General features: G+C 44.9%; 1 protein-coding gene across 1 annotated transcript in view; it reads right to left on the reverse strand.

The window, feature by feature from the left end:
• The window catches only part of LOC138301681 (deleted in malignant brain tumors 1 protein-like), a 219536-nt gene that overhangs the window by 190213 nt on the left and 2611 nt on the right, over positions 1-26712 (reverse strand). Inside the window, 1 exon segment of the mRNA XM_069242195.1 lies at positions 24377-24389. Coding sequence (XP_069098296.1) covers positions 24377-24389 — 13 coding nt within the window.

Below are 26712 nucleotides of genomic sequence, written 5' to 3' on the forward strand. Positions count from 1 at the left end.
GAGGAGCAGGATGGAGAGCGCAGGGAGTAGGGATGTGAATCAGGATGTACCACACAGGTAAAAAGAAGAAACAGCAGGGAAATAAGGACAAGGACGGACCCCCTGCTATGGCGGATGATCATCGCCCCACTTGTGAAAAGCAGAAAAATAAAGGGATAAAAAAGTATTTTTGATTGGCTGGGGAGGGAAGCACACGAGACAAGGTGGCTGGCGGTAGCGGTGGATTATGGAGGGGCAGGTATTTATTTTTTTAACTTCCCCCTGCACCACCTGCTTTGGGTGCTGGCCCTCTCACCCATTCCTGGCAGCAGCCACAACTGAATAAGGAGTGCTGCAAGCAAAAGAAAGAATACAAGTCATGCAATCAAAAGGATGGCACAGATTGTATGGTCTATGCGAGGGTACAAACACAAGTAGAAGAAGATCCCGTAAGCCATCAAATAAGAAGCAAGTATTTGAGGTTGAAAACAAAGTCAGTCAATCATAAGAAAGGAGCTGACACTTTTCTTTAGCACTGGAATTAGTTTAAAAATTCTACCATCTTATTTTTGCAGCCCTTTATCAATTTGTCTGCCTTTTCAGGTTCAATATTTATTTACCAAATTATGCAGTACATATTACTAGTATTGTGTCTAATGTCACTAGTATTGTGTGAGTCTGCACTCAATGCTAGCATGTAGTAGATTAACTGACAAAGTTGTTCATGGTTATTAGAGGTTCTGAATATAATGCTAAACATTCAATTGTTCATTTTAACAACAAAGTTCAAATAGTTAAAAATTTGGGAAGCTTATTTATGAATGACAAAAGTAATATATTGTTATACTCAAAGTCATAGAAACATATCATCAGCAGTCTCAGGAGAGGGGTTTTGTTTTGTAAAGATGACAATATTAAATACATAGAAAATGTAGAGGTGATTACCAAAGTGTGTTGCTTCCATTACCTGACTGTGTGGTTTTTAATACTAATTCTGGTACTGCAGTTGATGTAATTACTCCTAGAAAAGAAACATAATATGTTTAATACTGTAGATACTACAAGTGTTTGTCAAATTAAAGAATATCAAAACGTGAAATCATTTTGAGCATTAGAAATCTTGCATTTACCAGCTGCGGTGAAATGCACATTTATCTCAACATCCTGATACTTTTGAAGGAATGTGATTGCCACAATATAACACATTTTTGTTTGTGGAGCATAGTGAGTTAACTATAGTTCTGCACTGGGGTTCCCTAATTTATTTATACACCTTTAGGAGCAGAAGGTAGAGAATATAATAACATCACCAGCACTAAATACCTCAGTGTATCTTGAGTGTATTAACTCAATCCGATTAGTGCATACACATCAGTTTCCGAAGCAAATCCCATCTGTTAATTTCCAGTTGACCTGGTTTGTGTTGTTGTTGATATTTACCAATCCTTTGTTTTTGATGGAGTTGCTGTAATGCTCTCTACTTTGTAGGCACACCTTGTTAGATCTCTCAAGCCCTAAGAGGAAATATTCGTTCTCTACCCTCTTAGGAGAAAAAATTAACTGGCAAGTTTATTTCACTCTTCTCTCTAATGAGTTATGCTCTTTAGGCTGAGAGTGTTAGGAGTCAGACAACCTGTCAACAGGGGATATTTGTAAAAGTGATCCCAACCCGGGTTCCTGCACACAGTGGTTGCCTGCCATGATGGCAGTTTACAATCCCAGGGCCACCGCGACCCTGCCGGCTCCCTGCAAGTGGGTCAATATGGAGCATAGGAGCCGGCAAACATCTTTGACTTTGTTTTTAAACAGGCGTGACCTGGTGCCCACCTGTAGCACCCCCAAGACTTGTTTACTATTTTCGACTACATGAGGCGGAGCTCCCATTGCATCTCCAGCTCTCTTCAGGCAGAGAAGCTGGCCATTTGTTTTAATAACGTTGGGGCACCCCACAGCATTTTGCACTTTTGGGGCTTCAGAGCATTGGCAGACATGCTGGCACTCCTGCCTGCACTCATCCCACATGAAGCAGGAGCTGGCATTGCTCCTTTGCCACCGGAGCACTTTTTTTTTGCTCCAGCCAGGTGGGGGTATTTCTGGTTCCCTGTCCATGAGATTGTGGGCAGAGTAATTTTTTTGTGCACTCACCGCCTTGAGCAAGTTTCTCCTCCCACTGACTGGTAGCACATTAGGCTTCCTTGCCCGTGCTCTAGTAGGCAGGGAATCTTTAACGTCCTGGGGGATCACTGCAATAGAGCAGGCCTCAGGAGATGGCATCGCTGGGGCCACACAATGGCTTCCCTCCCTCCCCTTTAATTTTAAGTTGCAACAGGGTCCATGGGGCCTAATTTCAGCTTGTGGATGGGTCTGTGTTAACCCGTCCCCTTTAATTAAATGGTATCCATGGGGGGTAGGGTCACCAAAGAGGCTTGGGGGGAGGGCTGTGTGGCTCCCTCTCCTTTATTTATATATCAGGCCCAGGGATGAGGCTCGGGGAGTCCACATATCTCATCCCCTATGAAATAGATTGCTCCGGCCCCCCATCCCTCAGAATCGGACCCACCCCTGTTTTTTTTTTTTTTGTAAATAGTGCTGGAGCTCACACTTTAAATTTGCTTATAAACTGCAAATTTATGGTAAAAAAAAAAAAAAAAAGTTTTTTCCCTACCGCCCCTTATATCTTTTTTAACCATAATTTCATGATTAAGGCCTCAGTCCCTGTATCCTCAAATGGCTACTGCCACATCTTTGTTGATGGAGCAGCCAATCAGATCTGGAGCATAAAATGTAAAATTTTTGGAGCCTTAATTCCTCTAAAACTACTGAACAGAATTACACCAAATCACTAAGAGCACCCTTTCTGGATGCAGTTCCAGCTTTCTGCCGAACCTGGTGTATTTATGTTCAGCAATTTTTGGGTTATCACTGTTCAATTTTCTTATACAAAAATGAATAGGAAAACATGTTTAGGACCTTCCTCTTTTCAGTCCCCGATGAGAGTTAACTTCCAGGAAGGAGCTGAAGTGGATGAGCCTTTTTTTTTAAGATTCATCAAAAGGCACCAAGATTATAAGGAATCCAAAAATGCTTTTCCTATGAAAATACAGACCTAAATATAACTACCCAGTGGGGACCGCCACCGACTAGATTATATATATTGTACATTGTTAGACCTGACAGGTTAGGGTGGTTATCCCCCAACTTTTTGCCTGCCTCCCTCCACGTTTCTGACATTGTTTTTGTTGGTTTTAGGACTTTGTGCACTTTACCACTGCTGCCCAGTCTTAAAGTGCATATGCTCTCTCCCTTAAATATAGTAACATTGGTTAATCCACAATTGTCATCTTTGATTTGCTTATAAGCCCCTAGTAAAGGGCACTACATGAGTCCCGGGCCTGTAAATTAAATGCTACTAATGGGCCTGCAGCACTGATTGTGCTGCCCACATAATGAGCCCCGTAACCATGTCTCAGGCCTGCCATTGCAAGGCCTGTGTGTACAGTTTCACTGCCACTTCGACTTGGCATTTAAAAGTACTTGCCAAGCCTTAAACTCGCCTTTTTCTACATATAAGTCACCCCTAAGGTAGGTCCTAGGTAACCCATAGGCCAGGGTGCTATGTAAATAAAAGGCAGGACATGTACATATGTGTTTTATATGTCCTGGTAGTGAAAAACTCCTAAATTATTTTTCCACTACTGTGCGGCCTGCTCCTTTCATAGACTAGAATTAGGACTGCCCTCATACTTTTTGAGTGGTAGAGTCTGATCTGAAAGGAGTAAACAGGGCACATTAGTATGGCCAGAATGGTGATAGAAAATCCTGCTTATTGGTGGGATTTGGTTTTATGTTACTATTTTAGAAATGACACTTTTAGAAAATGAGCATTTCTCTGCACTTAAAACTATCTGTGTCTTACAGCCTGTCTCCAATCCACGTCTGGGCTGGGCTGGTTGACAGATCCCTTATGCATTTCACACAGACAACCACAAACACAGGACACTCAGTCACATCTGCATTCATCTGCATACTGAATGAGTCTTCCTGGGCTGGAAAGGTGGAGGGCCTGACACTTACATTTCAAAGGGCAGTGGCTTGCTCTCACACAAAGGACTGATAACCCCCCACAGGGACCCTGGCAGACAGGACTGCGCTGAAAGGGGAACTTGTGTACTTCAAAACTACTCTTTGAAGTATCCCTCACTTCAAAGGCATTTTGGGTATATAAACTGGGTCTCTGACCCCACCAACTCAGACACTTCTGGACTTCCACTTGTACTCTGTCAGAGGAACTGCCTGGCTGCCCAAAAGACTCATTGGGACTGCTTTGCTGAGAAGGACTGCTGCCTGCTTGTTGCCCTGCTGCCCTGCTGCCCTGCTGGCTTCTGACTCTGCTGGAAGGACTCTGTCTTCCTCCTGAATTGCTCTCCAAGGACTAGGATTGAACTTGCCTCCTGTTTCTGAAATCTCAGGGTCAACAAAGACTTCACCTTCTCAAGAAACTCCTTGTGTGTCAAAAATTGATGCAAAGCCAGCATCGCCGCTGGGAAATCACTGCACCGCTGACCAGAACGAAGCAGCACCGACTTACTGACTGGGAATTAGACGCAGTGCTTGCTTTGTGACGGAAAATTTGACACATCGCCTACCGGATTGATGCAGCGCCTGCCCCTTCTTCCAGCACATCAAGGATTTTCAGCACATCGTCCCTGGGTGTCAAAATATCCCTGCATCGCACCGAGAAACCAAGACTGCACGATGAAAAAATGACACAAACCCTTGGAACATAGAAAGAAATGATGCATCATCTGTGCCGCGCTGGAAAATCTGACACACCACCTTGTTTTTCCACGCATCTCCTTCTCTGCGGACTCCATGCATTGTTTTTAGACGCATCCCAGGTAGTGTGTGTAACAAAGGAACAACTGTTAATTTCTAAGAATTGAGACTCTTTTATACCTTCTAAAAGTGATATTTTACCTTGTGCTTATTGTTTTTTTTCATTTTTACCGTATTTTATTCAGATAACTTATCTATTTTTTTGAACCTATGCGGTGTATCTTTGTGGTGTTATCACTTTGTTATTGTATGATTTATTGCACAAATCCTTTACACATTGCCTTCTGAGTTAAGCTTGACTGCTCAGTGTCAAGCTACCAGAGGGTGAGCACAGGTTTAATTGGGATTGTGTTGTGACTTACCCTGACTAGGATTGTGGTCCCTATTTGGACAAGTTCTATACTTCTGCCAACTAGAATCACCATTTCTAACATACATGAACTTCAAAAATGTGAACAAACTGATTTATAAAAATTTACACACAAATGTAATAATCTTCTGTGTTTAAAAACTGATTTAAAATCCAACAACATTGAATGAAGTATCTTCAGCAATATTCACTCATGGGCATCTAATAAGGCTGCTTCATTTAGAAGCACACTGTAGGAAAGTACCCTCTGTTTGGCATGGTTATCCCCATTTTCTACCTGATGTCAGTGTGTTTGACTGTGTTCACTGGGATCCTGCTAACAAGGACCCCAGTGATTATGCTCTCTTTCCTCTAAATGTTGTCACTGCATACTGGTGACCCAATATTTCACCCAAAATTGGCATACTGGTGCATATAGGTCCCTTGTGTATGGTAGATAGGTACCCAGGACATTGGGGTTCCAGGGGATCCCTGTGGGCTGCAGCATTTCTTTTGCCACCCTTAGGGAGCCCATGCGAAGGCTTCTGCAGGACTGCCATTGCAGCCTGAGGGAGAAGGTGCATGCACCCTTTCACTGCTATTTACACTGCAGCCGGTCACTTATAAGTTACCCCTATAGCAGGCCCTTCAGCCCAGAGAGCAGGGGGCAGAGTACCAGTGTGTGAGGGAACCCCAGCACTAGCTAAGGTGTCCCCATGACCTCCAGGACCATTTTCCCAGACTTCGTGACTGCAGGGGCACCATTTTACGTGTGTACTGGACATAGGTCACTACCTATGTCCAGCTACATAATGGTAACTCCGAACATAGGCATGTTTGGTATCAAACATGTTGGAATCATACCCCAATGCTTTTGTAAGCATTGGTTGTATTATTCCATGCACTCTGGGGGCTCCTTAGAGGGGCCCTACTATTCCCATTGCAGCCTTCTGAGGTTTTCCAGGCAGCCCCAACTGCTGCCACCTTTCAGACAGGTCTCTGCCCTCCTGTTGCTTGAGCAGCACAAGCCCAGGAAGGCAGAACAAATGATTTCCTTTGGGAGAGGTGTGTCACACCCTCTGCCTTTGGAAATAGGTGTTATAGGCTTGGGAGGGGTAGTCTCCCAAGGCCTCTGGAAATGCTTTGAAGGGCACAGATGGTGCCCTCCTTGCATAATCCAGTCTACACCGGTTCAGGGACCTCCAGTCCCTGCTCTGGTGTGAAACTGGATGAAGGAAAGGGGAGTGATCACTCCCCTGTCCATCACTACCCCAGGGGCGGTGCTCAGAGCTCCTCCAGAGGGTCCCTGGGTTTTGCCATCTTGGATTACAAGTTGGCAGGGCCCTCTCTGAACATCTGAGTGGCCAGTGCCAGGAGGTGACATCAGAGCCCTCCCCTGATAGGTGCTTACCTGTGTTGCTGACCAATCCCATTTATAGAGCTATTTAGGGTCTCTATCTTGGGTGGTTCTCTTCAGATACAGATTGCAAGACTCCAGCAGGAATCCACTGCATCCTTTACTTCACCTTCTCACTGATGAAACTGCATCTGGACTATCCAGGAACTCTACAAACTGAAACAAAGAAGCAATGAATACTTCTGCAACATTGTATCTTTAGCTCCTGCCAGCAACTGCAACTGCAACTGTTTCCAGGTGGATGTGGCTGTGTTAACCCATCCCCTTTAATTAAATGGTATCCGTGGGGGGTGCGGTCACCAAAGAGGCTTGGGGGGAGGGCTGTGTAGCTCCCTCTCCTTTATTTATATATCAGGCCCAGGGATGAGGCTCGGGGAGCCCACATATCTCATCCCCTATGAAATAGATTGCTCCGGCCCCCCATCCCTCAGAATCTGACCCACCCGTTTTTTTTTTTTTGTAAATAGTGCTAGAGCTCACACTTTAAATTTGCTTATAAACTGCAAATTTATGGTAAAAAAAAAATGTTTTAATTGTTTTTTCCCTACCGCCCCTTATACCTTTTTTAACCTTAACTTCATGATTAAGGCCTTAGTCCCTGTATCCTCAAATGGCTACTGCCACATCTTTGTTGATGGAGCAGCCAATCAGATCTGGAGAATGAAATGTACAATGTTTTTGAGCCTTAATTCCTCTAAAACTACTGAACAGATTTACACCAAATCACTAAGAGCACCCTTTCTGGGTGCAGTTCCAGCTTTCTGCCGAACCTGGTGTATTTATGTTCAGCAATTTTTGGGTTATCACTGTTCAATTTTCTTATACAAAAATGAATAGGAAAACATGTTTAGGACCTTCCTCTTTTCAGTCCCCGATGAGAGTTAACTTCCAGGAAGGAGCTGAAGTGGATGAGCCTCTGTTTTAAGATTCATCAAAAGGCACCAAGGTTATAAGGAATCCAAAAATGCTTTTCCTATGAAAATACAGACCTAAATATAACTACCCAGTGGGGACCGCCACCGACTAGATTATATATATTGTACATTGTTAGACCTGACAGGTTAGGGTGGTTATCCCCCAACTTTTTGCCTGCCTCCCTCCACGTTTCTGTCATTGTTTTTGTTGGTTTTAGGACTTTGTGCACTTTACCACTGCTGCCCAGTCTTAAAGTGCATATGCTCTCTCCCTTAAATATAGTAACATTGGTTCATCCACAATTGTCATCTTTGATTTGCTTATAAGCCCCTAGTAAAGTGCACTACATGTGCCCCGGGCCTGTAAATTAAATGCTACTAATGGGCCTGCAGCACTGATTGTGCTGCCCACATAATGAGCCCCGTAACCATGTCTCAGGCCTGCCATTGCAAGGCCTGTGTGTACAGTTTCACTGCCACTTCGACTTGGCATTTAAAAGTACTTGCCAAGCCTTAAACTCGCCTTTTTCTACATATAAGTCACCCCTAAGGTAGGTCCTAAGTAACCCATAGGCCAGGGTGCTATGTAAATAAAAGGCAGGACATGTACATATGTGTTTTAATGTCCTGGTAGTGAAAAACTCCTAAATTAGTTTTCCACTACTGTGCGGCCTGCTCCTTTCATAGACTAGAATTAGGACTGCCCTCATATACTTTTTGAGTGGTAGAGTCTGATCTGAAAGGAGTAAACAGAGCACATTAGTATGGCCAGAATGGTGATAGAAAATCCTGCTTATTGGTGGGATTGGGTTTTATGTTACTATTTTAGAAATGCCACTTTTAGAAAATGAGCATTTCTCTGCACTTAAAACTATCTGTGTCTTACAGCCTGTCTCCAATCCACGTCTGCGCTGGGCTGGTTGACAGATCCCTTATGCATTTCACCCAGACAACCACAAAAACAGGACACTCAGTCTTCTGCATTCATCTGCATACTGAATGAGTCTTCCTGGGCTGGAAGGGTGGAGGGCCTGACACTTACATTTCAAAGGGCAGTGGCTTGCCCTCACACAAAGGACTGATAACCCCCCCACAGGGACCCTGGCAGACAGGACTGCGCTGAAAGGGGAACTTGTGTACTTCAAAACTACTCTTTGAAGTATCCCTCACTTCAAAGGCATTTTGGGTATATAAACTGGGTCTCTGACCCCACCAACTCAGACACTTCTGGACTTCCACTTGTACTCTGTCAGAGGAACTGCCTGGCTGCCCAAAAGACTCATTGGGACTGCTTTGCTGAGAAGGACTGCTGCCTGCTTGTTGCCCTGCTGCCCTGCTGGCTTCTGACTCTGCTGGAAGGACTCGGTCTTCCTCCTGAATTGCTCTCCAAGGGCTTGGATTGAACTTGCCTCCTGTTTCTGAAATCTCAGGGTCAACAAAGACTTCACCTTCTCAAGAAACTCCTTGTGTGTCAAAAATTGATGCAAAGCCAGCATCGCCGCTGGGAAATCACTGCACCGCTGAGCAGAACGAAGCAGCACCGACTTACTGACTGGGAATTAGACGCAGTGCTTGCTTTGTGATGGAAAATTTGACACATCGCCTACCGGATTGATGCAGCGCCTGCCCCTTCTTCCAGCACATCAAGGATTTTCAGCACATCGTCCCTGGGTGTCAAAATATCCCTGCATCGCAGCGAGAAACCAAGACTGCACGATGAAAAAATAACACAAACCCTTGGAACATAGAAAGAAATGATGCATCATCTGTGCCGCGCTGCAAAATCTGACACACCCCCTTGTTTTTCCACGCATCTCCTCCTCTGCGGTCTCCATGCATTGTTTTTAGATGCATCCCAGGTAGTGTGTGTAAGAAAGGAACAATTGTTAATTTCTAAGAATTGAGACTCTTTTAAACCTTCTAAAAGTGATATTTTAACTTGTGCTTATTGTTTTTTTTCATTTTTACCATATTTTATTCAGATAACTTATCTATTTTTTTGAACCTATGCGGTGTATCTTTGTGGTGTTATCACTTTGTTATTGTATGATTTATTGCACAAATCCTTTACACATTGCCTTCTGAGTTAAGCTTGACTGCTCAGTGTCAAGCTACCAGAGGATGAGCACAGGTTTAATTGGGATTGTGTTGTGACTTACCCTGACTAGGATTGTGGTCCCTATTTGGACAAGTTCTATACTTCTGCCAACTAGAAACACCATTTCTAACATACATGAACTTCAAAAAGGTGAACAAACTGATTTATAAAAATTTACACACAAATGTTATAATCTTCCGTGTTTGAAAACTGATTTAAAATCCAACAGCATTGAATGAAGTATCTTCAGCAATATTCACTCATGGGCATCTAATAAGGCTGCTTCATTTAGAAGCACACTGTAGGAAAGTACCCTCTGTTTGGCATGGTTATCCCCATTTTCTACCTGATGTCAGTGTGTTTGACTGTGTTCACTGGGATCCTGCTAACAAGGACCCCAGTGATTATGCTCTCTTTCCTCTAAATGTTGTCACTGCATACTGGTGACCCAATATTTCACCCAAAATTGGCATACTGGTGCATATAAGTCCCTTGTATATGGTAGATAGGTTCCCAGGACATTGGGGTTCCAGGGAATCCCCGTGGGCTGCAGCATTTCTTTTGCCACCCTTAGGGAGCCCATGCGAAGGCTTCTGCAGGACTGCCATTGCAGCCTGATGGAGAAGGTGCATGCACCCTTTCACTGCTATTTACACTCCAGCCGGTCACTTATAAGTTACCCCTATAGCAGGCCCTTCAGCCCGGAGGGCAGGGGGCAGAGTACCAGTGTGTGAGGGCACCCCAGCATTAGCAAAGGTGTCCCCATGACCTCCAGGACCATTTTCCCAGACTTCGTGACTGCAGGGGCACCATTTTACGTGTGTACTGGACATAGGTCACTACCTATGTCCAGCTACATAATGGTAACTCCGAACATAGGCATGTTTGGTATCAAACATGTTGGAATCATACCCCAATGCTTTTGTAAGCATTGGTTGTATGATTCCATGCACTCTGGGGGCTCCTTAGAGGGGCCCTAGTATTGCCATTGCAGCCTTCTGAGGTTTTCCAGGCAGCCCCAACTGCTGCCACCTTTCAGACAGGTCTCTGCCCTCCTGTTGCTTGAGCAGCACAAGCCCAGGAAGGCAGAACAAATGATTTCCTTTGGGAGAGGTGTGTCACACCCTCTGCCTTTGGAAATAGGCGTAACAGGCTTGGGAGGGGTAGTCTCCCAAGGCCTCTGGAAATGCTTTGAAGGGCACAGATGGTGCCCTCCTTGCATAATCCAGTCTACACCGGTTCAGGGACCTCCAGTCCCTGCTCTGGTGTGAAACTGGATGAAGGAAAGGGGAGTGATCACTCCCCTGTCCATCACTACCCCAGGGGCGGTGCTCAGAGCTCCTCCAGAGGGTCCCTGGGTTTTGCCATCTTGGATTACAAGTTGGCAGGGCCCTCTCGGAACATCTGAGTGGCCAGTGCCAGCAGGTGATATCAGAGCCCTCCCCTGATAGGTGCTTACCTGTGTAGCTGACCAATCCCCTTTACAGAGCTATTTAGGGTCTCTATCTTGGGTGGTTCTCTTCAGATTCGGATTGCAAGACTCCAGCAGGAATCCACTGCATCCTTTACTTCACCTTCTCACTGATGAAACTGCATCTGGACTATCCAGGAACTCTACAAACTGAAACAAAGAAGCAATGAATACTTCTGTAACATTGTATCTTCAGCTCCTGCCAGCAACTGCAACTGTTTCCAGGTGGATGGGGCTGTGTTAACCCATCCCCTTTAATTAAATGGTATCCGTGGGGGGTGGGGTCACCAAAGAGGCTTGGGGGGAGGGCTGTGTGGCTCCCTCTCCTTTATTTATATATCAGGCCCAGGGATGAGGCTCGGGGAGTCCACATATCTCATCCCCTATGAAATAGATTGCTCCGGCCCCCCATCCCTCAGAATCTGACCCACCCCTGGTTTTCTTTTTTGTAAATAGTGCTAGAGCTCACACTTTAAATTTGCTTATAAACTGCAAATTTATGGTAAAAAAAATAAATTTGTAATTATTTTTTCCCTACCGCCCCTTATATATTTTTTAACCTTAACTTCATGATTAAGGCCTCAGTCCCTGTATCATCAAATGGCTACTGCCACATCTTTGTTGATGGAGCAGCCAATCAGATCTGGAGCATAAAATGTACAATGTTTTTGAGCCTTAATTCCTCTAAAACTACTGAACAGATTTACACCAAATCACTAAGAGCACCCTTTCTGGATGCAGTTCCAGCTTTTTCGGCCGAACCTGGTGTATTTATGTTCAGCAATATTTGGGTTATCACTGTTCAATTTTCTTATACAAAAGTGAATAGGAAAGCATGTTTAGGACCTTCCTCTTTTCAGTCCCCGATGAGAGTTAACTTCCAGGAAGGAGCTGAAGTGGATGAGTCTTTTTTTTTAAGATTCATCAAAAGGCACCAAGGTTATAAGGAATCCAAAAATGCGTTTCCTATGAAAATACAGACCTAAATATAACTACCCAGTGGGGACTGCCACCGACTACATTATATATATTGTACATTGTTAGACCTGACAGGTTAGGGTGGGTATCCCCCAACTTTTTGCCTGTCTCCCTCCACGTTTCTGTCATTGTTTTTGTTGGTTTTAGGACTTTGTGCACTTTACCACTGCTGCCCAGTCTTAAAGTGCATATGCTCTCTCCCTTAAATATAGTAACATTGGTTCATCCACAATTGTCATCTTTGATTTGCTTATAAGCCCCTAGTAAAGTGCACTACATGTGCCCCGGGCCTGTAAATTAAATGCTACTAATGGGCCTGCAGCACTGATTGTGCTGCCCACATAATGAGCCCCGTAACCATGTCTCAGGCCTGCCATTGCAAGGCCTGTGTGTACAGATTCACTGCCACTTCGACTTGGTATTTAAAAGTACTTGCCAAGCCTTAAACTCGCCTTTTTCTACATATAAGTCACCCATAAGGTAGGTCCTAGGTAACCCATAGGCCAGGGTGCTATGTAAATAAAAGGCAGGACATGTACATATGTGTTTTATATGTCCTGTTAGTGAAAAACTCCTAAATTAGTTTTCCACTACTGTGCGGCCTGCTCCTTTCATAGACTAGAATTAGGACTGCCCTCATATACTTTTTGAGTGGTAGAGTCTGATCTGAAAGGAGTAAACAGGGCACATTAGTATGGCCAGAATGGTGATAGAAAATCCTGCTTATTGGTGGGATTGGGTTTTATGTTACTATTTTAGAAATGCCACTTTTAGAAAATGAGCATTTCTCTGCACTTAAAACTATCTGTGTCTTACAGCCTGTCTCCAATCCACGTCTGGGCTGGGCTGGTTGACAGATCCCTTATGCATTTCACCCAGACAACCACAAACACAGGACACTCAGTCACATCTGCATTCATCTGCATACTGAATGAGTCTTCCTGGGTTGGAAGGGTGGAGGGCTTGACACTTACATTTCAAAGGGCAGTGGCTTGCCCTCACACAAAGGACTGATAACCCCCACAGGGACCCTGGCAGACAGGACTGCGCTGAAAGGGGAACTTGTGTACTTCAAAACTACTCTTTGAAGTATCCCTCACTTCAAAGGCATTTTGGGTATATAAACTGGGTCTCTGACCCCACCAACTCAGACACTTCTGGACTTCCACTTGTACTCTGTCAGAGGAACTGCCTGGCTGCCCAAAAGACTCATTGGGACTGCTTTGCTGAGAAGGACTGCTGCCTGCTTGTTGCCCTGCTGCCCTGCTGGCTTCTGACTCTGCTGGAAGGACTCTGTCTTCCTCCTGAATTGCTCTCCAAGGGCTTGGATTGAACTTGCCTCCTGTTTCTGAAATCTCAGGGTCAACAAAGACTTCACCTTCTCAAGAAACTCCTTGTGTGTCAAAAATTGATGCAAAGCCAGCATCGCCGCTGGGAAATCACCGCACCGCTGAGCAGAACGAAGCAGCACCGACTTACTGAGTGGGAATTAGACGCAGTGCTTGCTTTGTGATGGAAAATTTGACACATCGCCTACCGGATTGATGCAGCGCCTGCCCCTTCTTCCAGCACATCAAGGATTTTCAGCACATCGTCCCTGGGTGTCAAAATATCCCTGCATCGCAGCGAGAAACCAAGACTGCACGATGAAAAAATAACACAAACCCTTGGAACATAGAAAGAAATGATGCATCATCTGTGCCGCGCTGCAAAATCTGACACACCACCTTGTTTTTCCACGCATCTCCTCCTCTGCGGTCTCCATGCATTGTTTTTAGATGCATCCCAGGTAGTGTGTGTAAGAAAGGAACAATTGTTAATTTCTAAGAATTGAGACTCTTTTAAACCTTCTAAAAGTGATATTTTAACTTGTGCTTATTGTTTTTTTTCATTTTTACCATATTTTATTCAGATAACTTATCTATTTTTTTGAACCTATGCGGTGTATCTTTGTGGTGTTATCACTTTGTTATTGTATGATTTATTGCACAAATCCTTTACACATTGCCTTCTGAGTTAAGCTTGACTGCTCAGTGTCAAGCTACCAGAGGATGAGCACAGGTTTAATTGGGATTGTGTTGTGACTTACCCTGACTAGGATTGTGGTCCCTATTTGGACAAGTTCTATACTTCTGCCAACTAGAAACACCATTTCTAACATACATGAACTTCAAAAAGGTGAACAAACTGATTTATAAAAATTTACACACAAATGTTATAATCTTCCGTGTTTGAAAACTGATTTAAAATCCAACAGCATTGAATGAAGTGTCTTCAGCAATATTCACTCATGGGCATCTAATAAGGCTGCTTCATTTAGAAGCACACTGTAGGAAAGTACCCTCTGTTTGGCATGGTTATCCCCATTTTCTACCTGATGTCAGTGTGTTTGACTGTGTTCACTGGGATCCTGCTAACAAGGACCCCAGTGATTATGCTCTCTTTCCTCTAAATGTTGTCACTGCATACTGGTGACCCAATATTTCACCCAAAATTGGCATACTGGTGCATATAAGTCCCTTGTATATGGTAGATAGGTTCCCAGGACATTGGGGTTCCAGGGAATCCCCGTGGGCTGCAGCATTTCTTTTGCCACCCTTAGGGAGCCCATGCGAAGGCTTCTGCAGGACTGCCATTGCAGCCTGATGGAGAAGGTGCATGCACCCTTTCACTGCTATTTACACTCCAGCCGGTCACTTATAAGTTACCCCTATAGCAGGCCCTTCAGCCCGGAGGGCAGGGGGCAGAGTACCAGTGTGTGAGGGCACCCCAGCATTAGCAAAGGTGTCCCCATGACCTCCAGGACCATTTTCCCAGACTTCGTGACTGCAGGGGCACCATTTTACGTGTGTACTGGACATAGGTCACTACCTATGTCCAGCTACATAATGGTAACTCCGAACATAGGCATGTTTGGTATCAAACATGTTGGAATCATACCCCAATGCTTTTGTAAGCATTGGTTGTATGATTCCATGCACTCTGGGGGCTCCTTAGAGGGGCCCTAGTATTGCCATTGCAGCCTTCTGAGGTTTTCCTGGCAGCCCTAACTGCTGCCACCTTTCAGACAGGTCTCTGCCCTCCTGTTGCTTGAGCAGCACAAGCCCAGGAAGGCAGAACAAATGATTTCCTTTGGGAGAGGTGTGTCACACCCTCTGCCTTTGGAAATAGGCGTAACAGGCTTGGGAGGGGTAGTCCCCCAAGGCCTCTGGAAATGCTTTGAAGGGCACAGATGGTGCCCTCCTTGCATAATCCAGTCTACACCGGTTCAGGGACCTCCAGTCCCTGCTCTGGTGTGAAACTGGATGAAGGAAAGGGGAGTGATCACTCCCCTGTCCATCACTACCCCAGGGGCGGTGCTCAGAGCTCCTCCAGAGGGTCCCTGGGTTTTGCCATCTTGGATTACAAGTTGGCAGGGCCCTCTCGGAACATCTGAGTGGCCAGTGCCAGCAGGTGACATCAGAGCCCTCCCCTGATAGGTGCTTACCTGTGTAGCTGACCAATCCCCTTTACAGAGCTATTTAGGGTCTCTATCTTGGGTGGTTCTCTTCAGATTCGGATTGCAAGACTCCAGCAGGAATCCACTGCATCCTTTACTTCACCTTCTCACTGATGAAACTGCATCTGGACTATCCAGGAACTCTACAAACTGAAACAAAGAAGCAATGAATACTTCTGTAACATTGTATCTTCAGCTCCTGCCAGCAACTGCAACTGTTTCCAGGTGGATGGGGCTGTGTTAACCCATCCCCTTTAATTAAATGGTATCCGTGGGGGGTGGGGTCACCAAAGAGGCTTGGGGGGAGGGCTGTGTGGCTCCCTCTCCTTTATTTATATATCAGGCCCAGGGATGAGGCTCGGGGAGTCCACATATCTCATCCCCTATGAAATAGATTGCTCCGGCCCCCCTTCCCTCAGAATCTGACCCACCCCTGGTTTTCTTTTTTGTAAATAGTGCTAGAGCTCACACTTTAAATTTGCTTATAAACTGCAAATTTATGGTAAAAAAAATAAATTTGTAATTATTTTTTCCCTACCGCCCCTTATATATTTTTTAACCTTAACTTCATGATTAAGGCCTCAGTCCCTGTATCATCAAATGGCTACTGCCACATCTTTGTTGATGGAGCAGCCAATCAGATCTGGAGCATAAAATGTACAATGTTTTTGAGCCTTAATTCCTCTAAAACTACTGAACAGATTTACACCAAATCACTAAGAGCACCCTTTCTGGATGCAGTTCCAGCTTTTTCGGCCGAACCTGGTGTATTTATGTTCAGCAATATTTGGGTTATCACTGTTCAATTTTCTTATACAAAAGTGATTAGGAAAGCATGTTTAGGACCTTCCTCTTTTCAGTCCCCGATGAGAGTTAACTTCCAGGAAGGAGCTGAAGTGGATGAGTCTTTTTTTTTAAGATTCATCAAAAGGCACCAAGGTTATAAGGAATCCAAAAATGCGTTTCCTATGAAAATACAGACCTAAATATAACTACCCAGTGGGGACCGCCACCGACTACATTATATATATTGTACATTGTTAGACCTGACAGGTTAGGGTGGTTATCCCCCAACTTTTTGCCTGCCTCCCTCCACGTTTCTGACATTGTTTTTGTTGGTTTTAGGACTTTGTGCACTTTACCACTGCTGCCCAGTCTTAAAGTGCATATGCTCTCTCCCTTAAATATAGTAACATTGGTTCATCCACAATTGTCATCTTTGATTTGCTTATAAGCCCCTAGTAAAGTGCACTACATGTGCCCCGGGCCTGTAAATTAAATGCTACTAATGGGCCTGCAGCACTGATTGTGCTGCCCACATAATGATCCCCGTAACCATGTCTCAGGCCTGCCATTGCAAGGCCTGTGTGTACAGTTTCACTGCCACTTCGACTTGGCATTTAAAAGTACTTGCCAAGCCTTAAACTCGCCTTTTTCTACTTATAAGTCACCCCTAAGGTAGGTCCTAAGTAACCCATAGGCCAGGGTGCTATGTAAATAAAAGGCAGGACATGTACATATGTGTTTTATATGTCCTGGTAGTGAAAAACTCCTAAATTAGTTTTCCACTACTGTGCGGCCTGCTCCTTTCATAGACTAGAATTAGGACTGCCCTCATATACTTTTTGAGTGGTAGAGTCTGATCTGAAAGGAGTAAACAGGGCACATTAGTATGGCCAGAATGGTGATAGAAAATCCTGCTTATTGGTGGGATTGGGTTTTATGTTACTATTTAAGAAATGCCACTTTTAGAAAATGAGCATTTCTCTGCACTTAAAACTATCTGTGTCTTACAGCCTGTCTCCAATCCACGTCTGGGCTGGGCTGGTTGACAGATCCCTTATGCATTTCACCCAGACAACCACAAACACAGGACACTCAGTCACATCTGCATTCATCTGCATACTGAATGATTCTTCCTGGGCTGGAAGGGTGGAGGGCCTGACACTTACATTTCAAAGGGCAGTGGCTTGCCCTCACACAAAGGACTGATAACCCCCCACAGGGACCCTGGCAGACAGGACTGCGCTGAAAGGGGAACTTGTGTACTTCAAAACTACTCTTTGAAGTATCCCTCACTTCAAAGGCATTTTGGGTATATAAACTGGGTCTCTGACTCCACCAACTCAGACACTTCTGGACTTCCACTTGTACTCTGTCAGAGGAACTGCCTGGCTTCCCAAAAGACTCATTGGGACTGCTTTGCTGAGAAGGACTGCTGACTGCTTGTTGCCCTGCTCCCCTGCTGGCTTCTGACTCTGCTGGAAGGACTCTGTCTTCCTCCTGAATTGCTCTCCAAGGGCTTGGATTGAACTTGCCTTCTGTTTCTGAAATCTCAGGGTCAACAAAGACTTCACCTTCTCAAGAAACTCCTTGTGTGTCAAACATTGATCCAAAGCCAGCATCGCCGCTGGGAAATCACCGCACCGCTGACCAGAACGAAGCAGCACCGACTTACTGACTGGGAATTAGACGCAGTGCTTGCTTTGTGACGGAAAATTTGACACATCGCCTACCGGATTGATGCAGCGCCTGCCCCTTCTTCCAGCACATCAAGGATTTTCAGCACATCGTCCCTGGGTGTCAAAATATCCCTGCATCGCAGCGAGAAACCAAGACTGCACGATGAAAAAATGACACAAACCCTTGGAACATAGAAAGAAATGATGCATCATCTGTGCCGCGCTGCAAAATCTGACACACCACCTTGTTTTTCCACGCATCTACTCCTCTGCGGTCTCCATGCATTGTTTTTAGACGCATCCCAGGTAGTGTGTGTAACAAAGGAACAACTGTTAATTTCTAAGAATTGAGACTCTTTTAAACCTTCTAAAAGTGATATTTTAACTTGTGCTTATTGTTTTTTTTCATTTTTACCGTATTTTATTCAGATAACTTATCTATTTTTTTGAACCTATGCGGTGTATCTTTGTGGTGTTATCACTTTGTTATTGTATGATTTATTGCACAAATCCTTTACACATTGCCTTCTGAGTTAAGCTTGACTGCTCAGTGTCAAGCTACCAGAGGGTGAGCACAGGTTTAATTGGGATTGTGTTGTGACTTACCCTGACTAGGATTGTGGTCCCTATTTGGACAAGTTCTATACTTCTGCCAACTAGAAACACCATTTCTAACATACATGAACTTCAAAAATGTGAACAAACTGATTTATAAAAATGTACACACAAATGTTATAATCTTCCGTGTTTAAAAACTGATTTAAAATCCAACAACATTGAATGAAGTATCTTCAGCAATATTCACTCATGGGCATCTAATAAGGCTGCTTCATTTAGAAGCACACTGTAGGAAAGTACCCTCTGTTTGGCATGGTTATCACAATTTTCTACCTGATGTCAGTGTGTTTGACTGTGTTCACTGGGATCCTGCTAACAAGGACCCCAGTGATTATGCTCTCTTTCCTCTAAATGTTGTCACTGCATACTGGTGACCCAATATTTCACCCAAAATTGGCATACTGGTGCATATAAGTCCCTTGTATATGGTAGATAGGTACCCAGGACATTGGGGTTCCAGGGGATCCCTGTGGGCTGCAGCATTTCTTTTGCCACCCTTAGGGAGCCCATGCGAAGGCTTCTGCAGGACTGCCATTGCAGCCTGAGGGAGAAGGTGCATGCACCCTTTCACTGCTATTTACACTGCAGCCGGTCACTTATAAGTTACCCCTATAGCAGGCCCTTCAGCCCGGAGGGCAGGGGGCAGAGTACCATTGTGTGAGGGCACCCCAGCACTAGCAAATGTGTCCCCATGACCTCCAGGACCATTTTCCAAGACTTCGTGACTGCAGGGGCACCATTTTACGTGTGTACTGGACATAGGTCACTACCTATGTCCAGCTACATAATGGTAACTCCGAACATAGGCATGTTTGGTATCAAACATGTTGGAATCATACCCCAATGCTTTTGTAAGCATTGGTTGTATGATTCCATGCACTCTGGGGGCTCCTTAGAGGGGCCCTAGTATTGCCATTGCAGCCTTCTGAGGTTTTCCAGGCAGCCCCAACTGCTGCCACCTTTCAGACAGGTCTCTGCCCTCCTGTTGCTTGAGCAGCACAAGCCCAGGAAGGCAGAACAAATGATTTCCTTTGGGAGAGGTGTGTCACACCCTCTGCCTTTGGAAATAGGTGTTACAGGCTTGGGAGGGGTAGTCTCCCAAGGCCTCTGGAAATGCATTGAATGGCACTGATGGTGCCCTCCTTGCATAATCCAGTCTACACCGGTTCAGGGATCTCCAGTCCCTGCTCTGGTGTGAAACTGGATGAAGGAAAGGGGAGTGATCACTCCCCTGTCCATCACTACCCCAGGGGCGATGCTCAGAGCTCCTCCAGAGGGTCCCTGGGTTTTGCCATCTTGGATTACAAGTTGGCAGGGCCCTCTCGGAACATCTGAGTGGCCAGTGCCAGCAGGTGACATCAGAGCCCTCCCCTGATAGGTGCTTACCTGTGTAGCTGACAAATCCCCTTTACAGAGCTATTTAGGGTCTCTATCTTGGGTGGTTCTCTTCAGATTCGGATTGCAAGACTCCAGCAGGAATCCACTGCATCCTTTACTTCACCTTCTCACTGATGAAACTGCATCTGGACTATCCAGGAACTCTACAAACTGAAACAAAGAAGCAATGAATACGTCTCCAACATTGTATCTTCAGCTCCTGCCAGCAACTGCAACTGTTTCCAGGTGGATGGGGCTGTGTTAACCCATCCCCTTTAATTAAATGGTATCTGTGGGGTCACCAAACAGGCTTGGGGGGAGGGCTGTGTGGCTCCCTCTCCTTTATTTATATATCAGGCCCAGGGATGAGGCTCGGGGAGTCCACATATCTCATCCCCTATGAAATAGATTGCTCCGGCCCCCCATCCCTCAGAATCTGACCCACCCCTGTTTTTGTTTTTTTTGGTAAATAGTGCTAGAACTCACACTTTACATTTGCTTATAAACTGCAAATTTATGGTAAAAAAAAAAATTACATTGTTTTTTCCCTACCGCCCCTTATATCTTTTTTAACCTTAACTTGATGATTAAGGCCTCAGTCCCTGTATCCTCAAATGGCTACTGCCACATCTTTGTTGATGGAGTAGCCAATCAGATCTGGAGCATAAAATGTACAATGTTTTTGACCCTTAATTCCTCTAAAACTACTGAACAGATTTACACCAAATCACTAAGAGCACCCTTTCTGGATGCAGTTCCAGCTTTTTCGGCCGAACCTGGTGTATTTATGTTCAGCAATATTTGGGTTATCACTGTTCAATTTTCTTATACAAAAGTGATTAGGAAAGCATGTTTAGGACCTTCCTCTTTTCAGTCCCCGATGAGAGTTAACTTCCAGGAAGGAGCTGAAGTGGATGAGTCTTTTTTTTTAAGATTCATCAAAAGGCACCAAGGTTATAAGGAATCCAAAAATGCGTTTCCTATGAAAATACAGACCTAAATATAACTACCCAGTGGGGACCGCCACCGACTAGATTATATATATTGTACATTGTTAGACCTGACAGGTTAGGGTGGTTATCCCCCAACTTTTTGCCTGCCTCTCTCCACGTTTCTGACATTGTTTTTGTTGGTTTCAGGACTTTGTGCACTTTGCCACTGCTGCCCAGTCTTAAAGTGCATATGCTCGCTCCCTTAAATATAGTAACATTGGTTCATCCACAATTGTCATCTTTGATTTGCTTATAAGCCCCTAGTAAAGTACACTACATGTGCCCCGGGCCTGTAAATTAAATGCTACTAATGGGCCTGCAGCACTGATTGTGCTGCCCACATAATGAGCCCCGTAACCAGTAACCATGTCTCAGGCCTGCCATTGCAAGGCCTGTGTGTACAGTTTCACTGCCACTTCGACTTGGCATTTAAAAGTACTTGCCAAGCCTTAAACTCGCCTTTTTCTACATATAAGTCACCCCTAAGGTAGGTCCTAGGTAACCCATAGGCCAGGGAGCTATGTAAATAAAAGGCAGGACATGTACATATGTGTTTTATATGTCCTGGTAGTGAAAAACTCCTAAATTAGTTTTCCACTACTGTGCGGCCTGCTCCTTTCATAGACTAGAATTAGGACTGCCCTCATATACTTTTTGAGTGGTAGAGTCTGATCTGAATGGAGTAAAGAGGGCACATTAGTATGGCCAGAATGGTGATAGAAAATCCTGCTTATTGGTGGGATTGGGTTTTATGTTACTATTTTAGAAATGCCACTTTTAAAAAATGAGCATTTCTCTGCACTTAAAACTATCTGTGTCTTACAGCCTGTCTCCAATCCACGTCTGGGCTGGGCTGGTTGACAGATCCCTTATGCATTTCACCCAGACAACCACAAACACAGGACACTCAGTCACATCTGCATTCATCTGCATACTGAATGAGTCTTCCTGGGCTGGAAGGGTGGAGGGCCTGACACTTACATTTCAAAGGGCAGTGACTTGCCCTCACACAAAGGACTGATAACCCCCCACAGGGACCCTGGCAGACAGGACTGCGCTGAAAGGGGAACTTGTGTACTTCAAAACTACTCTTTGAAGTATCCCTCACTTCAAAGGCATTTTGGGTACATAAGCTGGGTCTCTGACCCCACCAACTCAGACACTTCTGGACTTCCACTTGTACTCTGTCAGAGGAACTGCCTGGCTGCCCAAAAGACTCATTGGGACTGCTTTGCTGAGAAGGACTGCTGCCTGTTTGTTGCCCTGCTGCCCTGCTGGCTTCTGACTCTGCTGGAAGGACTCTGTCTTCCTCCTGAATTGCTCTCCAAGGGTTTGGATTGAACTTGCCTCCTGTTTCTGAAATCTCAGGGTCAACAAAGACTTCACCTTCTCAAGAAACTCCTTGTGTGTCAAAAATTGATGCAAAGCCAGCATCGCCGCTGGGAAATCACCACACCGCTGACCAGAACGAAGCAGCACCGACTTACTGACTGGGAATTAGACGCAGTGCTTGCTTTGTGACGGAAAATTGACACATCGCCTACCGGATTGATGCAGCGCCTGCCCCTTCTTCCAGCACATCAAGGATTTTCAGCACATCGTCCCTGGGTGTCAAAATATCCCTGCATCGCAGCGAGAAACCAAGACTGCACGATGAAAAAATGACACAAACCCTTGGAACATAGAAAGAAATGATGCATCATCTGTGCCGTGCTGGAAAATCTGACACACCACCTTGTTTTTCCACGCATCTCCTCCTCTGCGGTCTCCATGCATTGTTTTTAGACGCATCCCAGGTAGTGTGTGTAACAAAGGAACAACTGTTAATTTCTAAGAATTGAGACTCTTTTAAACCTTCTAAAAGTGATATTTTAACTTGTGCTTATTGGGTTTTTTCATTTTTACCGTATTTTATTCAGATAACTTATCTATTTTTTTGAACCTATGCGGTGTATCTTTGTGGTGTTATCACTTTGTTATTGTATGATTTATTGCACAAATCCTTTACACATTGCCTTCTGAGTTAAGCTTGACTGCTCAGTGTCAAGCTACCAGAGGGTGAGCACAGGTTTAATTGGGATTGTGTTGTGATTTACCCTGATTAGGATTGTGGTCCCTATTTGGACAAGTTCTATACTTCTGCCGACTAGAAACACCATTTCTAACATACATGAACTTCAAAAATGTGAACAAACTGATTTATAAAAATTTACACACAAATGTTATAATCTTCCGTGTTTGAAAACTGATTTAAAATCCAACAACATTGAATGAAGTATCTTCAGCAATATTCACTCATGGGCATCTAATAAGGCTGCTTCATTTAGAAGCACACTGTAGGAAAGTACCCTCTGTTTGGCATGGTTATCCCCATTTTCTACCTGATGTCAGTGTGTTTGACTGTATTCACTGGGATCCTGCTAACAAGGACCCCAGTGATTATGCTCTCTTTCCTCTAAATGTTGTCACTGCATACCGATGACCCAATATTTCACCCAAAATTGGCATAGTGGTGCATATAAGTCCCTTGTATATGGTAGATAGGTACCCAGGACATTGGGGTTCCAGGGGATCCCTGTGGGCTGCAGCATTTCTTTTGCCACCCTTAGGGAGCCCATGCGAAGGCTTCTGCAGGACTGCCATTGCAGCCTGAGGGAGAAGGTGCATGCACCCTTTCACTGCTATTTACACTGCAGCCGGTCACTTATAAGTTACCCCTATAGCAGGCCCTTCAGCCCGGAGGGCAGGGGGCAGAGTACCAGTGTGTGAGGGCACCCCAGCACTAGCAAAGGGGTCCCCATGACCTCCAGGACCATTTTCCCAGACTTCGTGACTGCAGGGGCACCATTTTACGTGTGTACTGGACATAGGTCACTACCTATGTCCAGCTACATAATGGTAACTCCGAACATAGGCATGTTTGGTATCAAACATGTTGGAATCTTACCCCAATGCTTTTGTAAGAGGGGCCCTAGTATTGCCATTGCAGCCTTCTGAGGTTTTCCAGGCAGCCCCAACTGCTGCCACCTTTCAGACAGGTCTCTGCCCTCCTGTTGCTTGAGCAGCACAAGCCCAGGAAGGCAGAACAAATGATTTCATTTGGGAGAGGTGTGTCACACCCTCTGCCTTTGGAAATAGGTGTTACAGGCTTGGGAGGGGTAGTCTCCCAAGGCCTCTGGAAATGCTTTGAAGGGCACAGATGGTGCCCTCCTTGCATAATCCAGGCTACACCGGTTCAGGGACCTCCAGTCCCTGCTCTGGTGTGAAACTGGATGAAGGAAAGGGGAGTGATCACTCCCCTGTCCATCACTACCCCAGGGGCGGTGCTCAGAGCTCCTCCAGAGGGTCCCTGGGTTTTGCCATCTTGGATTACAAGTTGGCAGGGCCCTCTCGGAACATCTGAGTGGCCAGTGCCAGCAGGTGACATCAGAGCCCTCCCCTGATAGGTGCATACCTGTGTAGCTGACCAATCCCCTTTACAGAGCTATTTAGGGTCTCTATCTTGGGTGGTTCTCTTCAGATTCGGATTGCAAGACTCCAACAGGAATCCACTGCATCCTTTACTTCACCTTCTCACTGATGAAACTGCATCTGGACTATCCAGGAACTCTACAAACTGAAACAAAGAAGCAATGAATACTTCTGCAACATTGTATCTTCAGCTCCTGCCAGCAACTGCAACTGTTTCCAGGTGGATGGGGCTGTGTTAACCCATCCCCTTTAATTAAATGGTATCCGTGGGGGGTGGGGTCACCAAAGAGGCTTGGGGGGAGGGCTGTGTGGCTCCCTCTCCTTTATTTATATATGAGGTCCAGGGATGAGGCTCGGGGAGTCCACATATCTCATCCCTTATGAAATAGATTGCTCCGTCCCCCCATCCCTCAGAATCTGACCCACCCCTGTTTGTTTGTTTTTTGTAAATAGTGCTAGAGCTCACACTTTAAATTTGCTTAGAAACTGCAAATTTATGGTAAAAAAAAAAAAAAAAATGTTTTTTCCCTTCTGCCCCTTATATCTTTTTTATCCTTAACTTCATGAATAAGGCATCAGTCCCTGTATCCTCAAATGGCTACTGCCACATCTTTGTTGATTGAACTTGCCTCCTGTTTCTGAAATCTCAGGGTCAACAAAGACTTCACCTTCTCAAGAAACTCCTTGTGTGTCAGAAATTGATGGAAAGCCAGCATCGCCGCTGGGAAATCACTGCACCGCTGACCAGAACGAAGCAGCACCGACTTACTGACTGGGAATTAGACGCAGTGCTTGCTTTGTGACGGAAAATTTGACACATCGCCTACTGGATTGATGCAGCGCCTGCCCCTTCTTCCAGCACATCAAGGATTTTCAGCACATCGTCCCTGGGTGTCAAAATATCCCTGCATCGCAGCGAGAAACCAAGACTGCACGATGAAAAAATGACACAAACCCTTGGAACATAGAAAGAAATGATGCATCATCTGTGCCGCGCTGCAAAATCTGACACACCATCTTGTTTTTCCACGCATCTCCTCCTCTGCGGTCTCCATGCATTGTTTTTAGACGCATCCCAGGTAGTGTGTGTAAGAAAGGAACAATTGTTAATTTCTAAGAATTGAGACTCTTTTAAACCTTCTAAAAGTGATATTTTAACTTGTGCTTATTGTTTTTTTTCATTTTTACCATATTTTATTCAGATAACTTATCTATTTTTTTGAACCTATGCGGTGTATCTTTGTGGTGTTATCACTTTGTTATTGTATGATTTATTGCACAAATCCTTTACACATTGCCTTCTAAGTTAAGCTTGACTGCTCAGTGTCAAGCTACCAGAGGGTGAGCACAGGTTTAATTGGGATTGTGTTGTGACTTACCCTGACTAGGATTGTGGTCCCTATTTGGACAAGTTCTATACTTCTGCCAACTAGAAACACCATTTCTAACATACATGAACTTCAAAAATGTGAACAAACTGATTTATAAAAATTTACACACAAATGTTATAATCTTCCGTGTTTAAAAACTGATTTAAAATCCAACAACATTGAATGAAGTATCTTCAGCAATATTCACTCATGGGCATCTAATAAGGCTGCTTCATTTAGAAGCACACTGTAGGAAAGTACCCTCTGTTTGGCATGGTTATCACCATTTTCTACCTGATGTCAGCAGGAATCCTCTGCATCCTTTACTTCACCTTCTCACTGATGAAACTGCATCTGGACTATCCAGGAACTCTACAAACTGAAACAAAGAAGCAATGAATACTTCTGCAACATTGTATCTTCAGCTCCTGCCAGCAACTGCAAATGTTTCCAGATTGTGCATCCTCAGAGGACAGTCTGTCTTCATCCTGCACCAGAAGAATAAAGGCATCTCGCTTAGAGTGAAGGAGTCACTCCTTTGCTTCAGCAGGCACCCCTCTGCAGCGACGACCGGTGGCGTGGGTCCCCTTTCCTGACGAAGTGCGTGGATCCAGCAACACAGGTGGAGGCTGAAGTGGTCCTGATGGTCCTGATGTCCAATTATCCAACTTTTGTGGAGGTAAGAGCTTTTTCCCCTGCAAGACAGTATCCCCTATGCACTAGGTGGTTTGCAGTTGCCAAGGCTTGTTGGCATCCTTCTACAAAGTTCTTCATGCAGCTCTGGTCCCCAGGACTCCTTCATGCGATGCACAGCCTCCTGAATGGTTCTCCGAGGGCTTGGGATCCCTTTGTGTAGTGCTGCATGGGCCTCCTTTGGCACC

Source organism: Pleurodeles waltl, chromosome 6, assembly GCF_031143425.1.
Source record: "Pleurodeles waltl isolate 20211129_DDA chromosome 6, aPleWal1.hap1.20221129, whole genome shotgun sequence".
Classification (NCBI taxonomy): Eukaryota; Metazoa; Chordata; class Amphibia; order Caudata; family Salamandridae; genus Pleurodeles; species Pleurodeles waltl.